The 8,502-nt window shown below is 39.9% G+C and overlaps 1 protein-coding gene across 1 annotated transcript; it reads right to left on the bottom strand.

The window, feature by feature from the left end:
• Positions 1-5,664: 5,664 nt before the first annotated feature.
• Positions 5,665-6,633, bottom strand: LOC110875205. The gene has a single exon (XM_022123402.1). It carries the CDS (start codon positions 6,631-6,633, stop codon positions 5,665-5,667), a length of 969 nt encoding a protein of 322 aa, XP_021979094.1.
• Positions 6,634-8,502: the final 1,869 nt, after the last annotated feature.

Below are 8,502 nucleotides of genomic sequence, written 5' to 3'. Positions count from 1 at the left end.
CTTTGGTGAGAAGATCAACCAACTGAGAAGTAGTAGAAACATATCTGATAGTGAGCTTCTGAGCTAAAACCATATCTCGTATAAAGTGAAGATCAATCTCAAGGTGTTTCGTGCGCTGATGAAGCACTGGATAGACTGCTAAGTATGTGGCACCAAGATTGTCACACCAAAGAGTAGGCGGACAAGAAGTAGGGATCTTAAGTTCATGCATGATAGACATATTCCATCGAACCTCTGCAGCAGTGTCGGCCAGTGCTCGATACTCTACCTCTGTGCTAGAACGTGTAACAATGTGTTGTTTCCTGGAACTCCAACTAATAAGGTTGGATCCAAGAAAGATGCAGTAGCCTGTAGTGGAACGACGAACATCTGGGCATCCAGCCAAGTCAGCAACAGAATAAGCATGCAAATCACGGCTACTAGATCGTCGAATAGCCAAACCATGAGAGATAGTACCCTTAAGGTATCTCAAGATACGCTTAACTGCTCCCCAGTGTCGGTCAGTAGGTTTTTGTAGAAACTGAGAAACCTTACTAACTGCATATGCAATCTCAGGGTGAGTTAATACCAAATACTGTAAAGCCCCAACAGTACTCCTATATAGCAGGGGATCCTCTAGAGGAATGCCAAAATACCGAGAAAGCTGTTGTCCAGAAGAAACTCATGTAGATAATGGTCGGCAGTCAATTAGTCCAGTCCGATGTAGCAAATCACGTAAGTATCCTTGTTGGGACAAGTGTAGTATGTCATCAGTGAATGTAGCCTGAATTCCCAGAAAATAATATAGAGATCCCAAATCCTTAAGAGCAAACTGAGAATCTAGGCGCTCAATCAAATTCATCACAAAGCTTGAAGAACTCCCAGTAATAATGATATCATCAACATATACCAAGACACAGCAGACATCTGAACGACTGCTATAAACAAAGAGAGAGGTATCTGATATACACTGAGAAAATCCAAAAGTGGTGAATACAGAAGACAACTTGGAGAACCATGCACGAGGAGCCTGCTTAAGGCCATAAAGAGCCTTCTACAGCAAGCAGACATGATGTGGTCAAGTGGAATCAACAAATCCTGGAGGCTGAGACATGTACATGGTCTCAGATAAATCACCATGGAGAAAGGCATTGTTAACATCCACTTGTCGGATATCCTAACCCCTAGAGGAAGCCACTGACAAAACAATCCGCATAGTAGTGGGTTTGACCACAGGGCTAAATGTCTCGGTGTAGTCATTTCCCTCTATTTGATGAAAGCCCTTGGCGACGAGCCGGGCTTTACATCAACAAATAGTACCATCAGGATTACGCTTAATCCTATAAAACCACTTGCAACCAATGATGTTGGCATTAGTGGGTGGAGAAACCAAGACCCAAGTCCGGTTGGAATGCAAAGTGGCAACCTCTGTGCGCATCGCATCCCACCACACTGGCCATTTCTGAGGCTGAGAAAAGGTAGTGGGCTCAGTAGTAGGAGAAGTAAATGTATGGAGAAGAACATGATCAGGAAATTGACGAGCCGGACGAGTATGATCAAGAGAACGAGTGATCAGGGGATAAAGAGTTGGAGGGGGTGGAGGTGGAGGTGGAGGTGGGGGAGGTTGTGAAGGTGAAGTAGATAAAGGTGAAGTAGGTGAAAAAGCTGGTGAAGGTGAAGTAGGTGAAAAAGCTGGTGAGGGTGAAGTAGGTAGAGAAGCAGGTGAAGGTGAGGAAGATGAAGGAGATGATGGTGAGGGAGTGGGTGATGGCACACATGGTGGAGGAGGGAGAACTGTAAAGGAAGATGTGGAAGGATGAATCAAAGGAGTGACAAGGGTAGTGGGAATGTCAAAGATTGTCTCATGAAATGTAACATGACGAGAGGTAAATGTACGACAAGTGTGAAGATCATAGCATAAATAACCATGATAAGACGGAGCATAACCAAGAAACAAGCATGGAACGGATTTAGGTGAAAGTTTATCCGCACAAGTATTACCTAGAAACGGATAATAGAGACACCCAAATGTACGAAGAAATGAGTAATCTGGTCGGGTACCGAAAAGGATCTCATAAGGCGAGGACTGATGGAGAACAGGTGTAGGTAGCCTGTTAATAAGATAAGCTGCTGTAGCATATGCATCATACCAGAAGCGTTGTAGGAGATTTGCATGGTAGGGGAGAGCATGGGCGATCTCAGAGAGGTGACAGTTTTTCCGTACAACAACCCCATTTTGTTGGGGTGTGTAGGGGCAAGCAATGCGATATGCAATACCAACGTCTGAAAGATATTTGGCCATATGGCCATGAACAAGTTCGGGAGCACCGTCACACTGTAGATGTTTAATGGTTCATGAGAATAGATTTTCAACAAGTGCATTGAATTGCTGGAATGCATCAATAGCCTGTGAGCGATGGGATAATGGATACATCCACGTAAAACGACTAAAGTCATCAATAAACGTAATGAAATACCGGTATCCAGATCTAGAGACTGTGCGAGATGGTCCCTAAATATCACAATGAATGATATATAAAGGTACAGTTGAATGAGAATCAACAGAATAAAAAGGCAATCTACTAGATTTAGAAACTTGACACGAGTTACAAACATTATTCAAGGACTTATTTGACATATTTGAAAATGAAAGGCGAGACAGAATAGAGTCAGACAGATGTCCTAAGCGTGAATGCCATAACTTTCGTGATGCGTGTGACAACCCGTAACTTTTAGGTAAAAACCCATTCGTTTTCGTATTTATAAATCGAATCTTATACTTACCTTATTCGACGAGTTACTTATATGCTTAACTAAATTATATTGAAAGGTTATATTATACAAGCGATTAATTTAAAACCGAATCCTTATTCTTTTGAACCGACTCGAACCGTTTGAAGCGAAGCACACGTTTCGCTTGTCAATTCAACTCACTCGCGAAACCTGAAACTTATAAGGTCCAAACCGTAGTGCATATGTTATATACTTACATTACTAATCTATTATACACTTATATTAGTTGTGTGTGCGTAAAATAAATAAATAATAATAATACTTAGTATGCTAACTAGCAAATTGTTGCCATCATAAATCCTTCTCCCTCTTTACGTTTGTAGTGGCAGCCCAATAACTCACCAAGCCACCCTATTCAGCCCATCCCTTGTTCGGCCACCTCCCCTTTATCGGCCTATCTCTCAAACCGCCACACACACCTTTGTTACGTATATTGCATGTATTGTTACCAGATAAATCATTCTAAAACCCTAACCTCCAAGCTGGAAACCTACGACCACTCTCCTCTCCTCTCCTCCCTCTACTGTCGTGAACCAGAAATCAATCGACCCAGAACTCGAGATCGAGTCGCCTGATTTATTTTCTTACCTCTTTCTCCACTAGGTAATGAGTCTTTACATTCCTTCTTGTTATAATATACATGTTTTTATATGCGTTTGATGGTGCGATCAAGGTTGTTAGGGCTGTGTTTAACTGATTTTGTATGGTACATTGATTTTATCGGTTAGATTGTTAGCGCTTTAATCTGCGTATTGTGGTGTATGTGATTATTCAAGTGTAATCGTATGGGGGTGGTATCAGTTGTGGTTAAGATTAAAGTTGGGTTCATATGACTGCGTTTTATGATTGGTTATAGTAGTGTAGTTGGGATAAATTCTGAGTTCGGTTATGTATTAGTAATGATAAACATGATTAGACTTGTTAAAACTTATGTTTCTTGTTGATGGTTAATTCAATGTGGATGGGTCTCACGAAGGGGCGTTAAAGGATGAGTAAAAACTTATATGTAAAGGGTTGATTGGGTACATGGTCACTAAACATCCTAATGGAACCTTTAGGACTCGGAACAAGAAGTGAAAGCTGGAAAACAGCAAACTGTTTGGCGTTTACAGCCAACTTCAGTTGGCTGTAACTGAGTCGTAACATGTTGAAAATTGGGTTTTCTTAAGTCTATAACGTGTTATTTTGAAATACAATTCAAAAGGCGCTGGAATCATAATTTCTGATGTCGTTTGCTATTTTAAATGGAATTTTTTGTTACAGAACGCTGGGCTGTCCGTTTTCTGCAGAAATTACAGGTCACGGATTAAGTCATATCTGAGGTTATAATGGGAAATAAATTACTAAATTTAAACTGTAGAAGATATGCGAGTAAACTGAAACTCTCCAACTGAAATTTCGTCAATCGGACTTACGATGAATTTTAAATGAATTTTTCCGTGGACTGCAGTTAGAAAGTGACGAATCTGATTGCAGCCCGGTAAATGAATTTTATAAAATAATTGGTGATGAATTGGATCCCGAGATTTTGATACAATAATATTTGGATCGTTTAAAACATTCTGTAATTTTCTGGGAATTTTGTTATACACGAACTATTCCGGATAACAATCCGAAAACTGCCGAAAATGCACTATATTGCTGAAATTTTTATTGAAGAGTATTTAAGTCTTTCGTGACACTTGTGTTGTCGCTAAGCTATGTCGTGATAAATGCATGCATGATATTAGTATTGTTTGATATAATGTGCTATGTGCTAGATACGTGTAGGATTCGTGTTTCCGCGTGAGCACACCCACTAACCCTTAAACGGTAATCATGTTGGGACGTGATTGACCAGTTCCACCTCACATATTTCTTTCCATAACTTAATCTTCCGAGCTAATCTAAGGTGAGTTCACACTTTCTACAAGGCATGGGATTCCCTGTGGTTTGGGAATGGGATAAGGAACTATAGTGAAACTTGCGTATCCTCCTTGGGTAGGATACGTACCTCCATCCTCCTTGGGAAGGATGACAACATTTAAACCTACGTGTTCTCCTTGGGTAGAATGCGTACCTCCATCCTCCTTGGGAAGGATGACAACATTTAACTTACTAGACAAAACTCTATCATGAAGTCCCTCATTTTTATATCGACTTAATCATCGGGCCGTTGGCGAACGGGTCATTAGTTAAATAGCGCTATTAGGTTTGACAAGCCTCACACCGTGCCGCAGAGGATGGGAGTGGACTAATGTACTTGGGCACTTAGTCAATGATGATAGACATTGACGCAGGGCACATAAACATGACTAGTCGTTATGGTAACGGGTCTAGTGGTTTACAACATGGGGTAGCCCCCACGGTATATGGTTTGGGAAACAAGGAACTGGTTAACTCATGGTTTTTGAAATAACTTATGTTTTTGGAACAACACAAAAATGGACAACCAACTGTGAACTCGCTCAACATTGTTGTTGATTCGTTGTTACATGCCTTGCAGGTCGTTAGGTACTTAGCAGGAGCTTGCATGGGAGGAGTCGTTGTGGAACATGGACCATTGTGTGTTCATGATAAACTTATGAACTTTAAACTTATCTTTTGGTTTTGAACTTATTGCTTCCGCTGATAACTTAGACTTTGTTAAATTGATTTGAAACCAATTATATTGTTTGGTTTGGATTTTATTTATTTATTTAAATTGTTCAATATGATTGGTGGCTGGATCCTGGTCAGTCACGCTCCCTGCGGTGATACTCCGCTTGTGGATTTTGGGGGTGTGACAATGCGCAAGCAGTGGCTGATAAGGAATAAAGCTGGTGAGGACTAGGCTGCATGTGGTGGATGATCTCCTCGGCTAGAGTCTGAATAGACAAACCAAGATGTGAGAAAATTACAGCAATAGGATGATCAATGACAAGTTGTGTAATAGATAGGAGATTTTTTGTTAGACCAAGCACAACCAGAGGAAAATTGACTACCGCTCCAGTGATTTCCATTATTCCGACCACCACGCCTATTTCCACCACGCCAACGGCCGCAACTACCACCTCCTCGATAATTCTGCGATTGAGGATATCGAAGTTGGTAGCAATTATTTGCTCGATGGCCAACTTTATCACATATTTGACAGATGACCGAGCGATCGGGGCTTGAGCGATCGGGGTTTCCCTGATGTGGTGGTTTCATAGTCATAGCTGCCATCGCACTAACAAGTATGTTGTGAATTTCTTGTTGGCTTAGTCGACCCTCATACGTGAGTAGTTTTGATTTCACTTGATGAAATGTTGGTAATACGTTGCTGCTTTCAATATTTAGTTGGATTGGAGTGAAGTTATCATTCAACCCGTGTAAAGTTTGTAGAACAAGTGACGAGTCGGTGATTGGATCACCGACTGCCTTTAATGAATCAGCCAGCTGTTTAGCTTTGTCATAGTTAGCTTGTAATTGAAAGGTCATTTTTTTCATTATTTGAAATTCTGTTCTTAGTTGCATTTGTTTGGCAAAAAGTTGTTGAAAATATGTTTCTTCTATAACAAACCGTAATTCAGAGGCTGATGAAGTACCTATTGCGATGTGAGCAATTGAAGGAGATAATGTTGCATTCAAGCAAGCATAGACATAACTGTATGCCTTCTCCCAGTGGGCTCGATTAGCAGAGTCTTCTGCAGGAGGAGAGACATCCTTCTTTAAGTAAGATAAAAGTCCCATAGTCTTAAGTATTGTGACTATATGATGTTTCCACGCTAGATAATTTTCACCATCTAATTTGATAGAAATTAGATTGGCAAGATTTGTAAAACTTGGAATTTGTTCACCTTGGTTTGATGTTGGAGTTGCACCAGATGAAGAATCTGATGATGCAGATGTGGTTGACATTTTACAAGGATAAATAGAGAAGAGTAGGCTAGTTGAAGATGAAGCAAGGATTAGACAAAGAAAATAAAATTGTTGCAGAAAGCGGTAGGGAGTAGGATGGTATCAAAGCTCCGATATCATGAAGAGCTTTGTAGTTGGAATAGACTTTTTGTATTTTTATATTTCTTTGAGTACAATACACAGTCACTTTAAATAGAGGCTATAAACTAATAAAATGGGAAATAGTACAATCATAATACAATCGTATATCTGTCAAAAATAAAGCATCAAGCTAATGATGAGCTGTATAGTCAAGCTAATGATGAGCATTCTAACAAAACTCTTAGCCTGATGCTTGATCCAAAGAAAGCCTACGGCTTTAATTTCTCCAATGACGCCGCTTACCGAGGGCTTAGACTTGTCAAAAATGATTTTGTTCCTATTCTTCTAGATTACCCAACAAGAAACGAGCATTATTGTCTGGATAAGATTGCTACCTTTCTTCAAAATCCTTAAAGAAAGATGGATGGACATGATGTCTTTGTAGCTAAAAGCAAAGATGGGAGTAATCTTTAACCAAGATGCAACTCCAGTCCACACATCGCATGAGAACCTGCAGGCTGAGAATAAGTGTTCCTAATATTTTGTTATTTAGTTTCCTAATATTTTGTTATTTAGTTTCCTTTTGAAATAAATATAAAATAATATTCGTACATATCCTGCATCATACTCCCCGTCTTCGAAAAAACTCGTCCTCGAGTTTTGTCTTCGGATCAAAGCCACCTGGATCAAAAGGAAAATCAAACCGTATCCCATTTATTATTAACATTATGAGCCACATATACATCCTAACTTCATGAGTCATCAGGCCTAATTCGAAACTTGTATCACCGGGATCATCATGTTTATTATCGCAACTTGTACCACCGGCATCATCATGTTTATTATCCTTCATTGGATTGGACCCAAATTGTATACATTGGGCTTTGCCGAAACCCGAACTAGAAAGCCCACTAAGTAAAAACGAATCCTTATTTCCTATAGCTTGCTTGGGCTCCCACACTCCAATCCCTTTTTTTAATATTTAAATATGGATTTACATGCGAGCCTACATCCACCACCGCCCCATTAAAATTGATAGTAATATGTAACCCACATGTATGAATTACATCCATGCACCCACAAAATTTGAAATATTCTGGCTTATCATGTGGTAACTCAATATTTTTATCATTTATAACCTTTTCAATATATGAAAACAAATCTTCTCCAAATGGGTTACCAACAATATCTTCGGGATATTCAATCTCTTCTTTGGCAACCAAATTATTAACTATATCTTGAACTTCAGAATAGATATTCAAAAGATTTGTATTGTCCATATTTTGCGGAACCACCGAACTAACTTCTTTAGTAGTCGAGATTTTTGAATTACTCACCAAAAATGATGAATCTTTGGATCGGCCACCCTCTATCACCGCATCACCACTGTGGATGGGTTTTTTACCCATGTTTCTTACCATGCCATCACCCACTTCCACTCCAGTCTTCCAACTCTTCAATCCTTTCCGCCTCCCCGTCATCACTTTCGTCGTCTGATTCGTTCAAGGCCTTTGTAACCCATAAATAATCTTTTCAGCTAACCTCTGCGATCTTCGGACTCAAGGAATTCTCATTCAATCTCACGGCTTCATCGAAACCACAACGATATGAACCACCGGTTGCCATGGGCGGATTTAGATATAATTAGGGGGTTCCCGGGAACCCGTTCGATTCGTAATTGAGAGTGTTAATTTATATATAAAATTTGGAGGGAACCCTTTAATATTTTATAGGGGAACCTCATAACCAAATGTATTGAGCAGCAAACTGGTTCAGCTTTCTTTTATT

This window comes from Helianthus annuus, chromosome 9 (assembly GCF_002127325.2).
Source record: "Helianthus annuus cultivar XRQ/B chromosome 9, HanXRQr2.0-SUNRISE, whole genome shotgun sequence".
Classification (NCBI taxonomy): Eukaryota; Viridiplantae; Streptophyta; class Magnoliopsida; order Asterales; family Asteraceae; genus Helianthus; species Helianthus annuus.
The sequence above is the reverse complement of the archived record's forward strand: the minus strand, read 5'-3'. Positions and strand labels throughout refer to the sequence as shown.

Bases quoted from the DNA above. Each gene is read 5' to 3' on its own strand.
- LOC110875205 (XM_022123402.1), bottom strand. From the start codon at position 6,633: ATGTCAACCACATCTGCATCATCAGATTCTTCATCTGGTGCAACTCCA.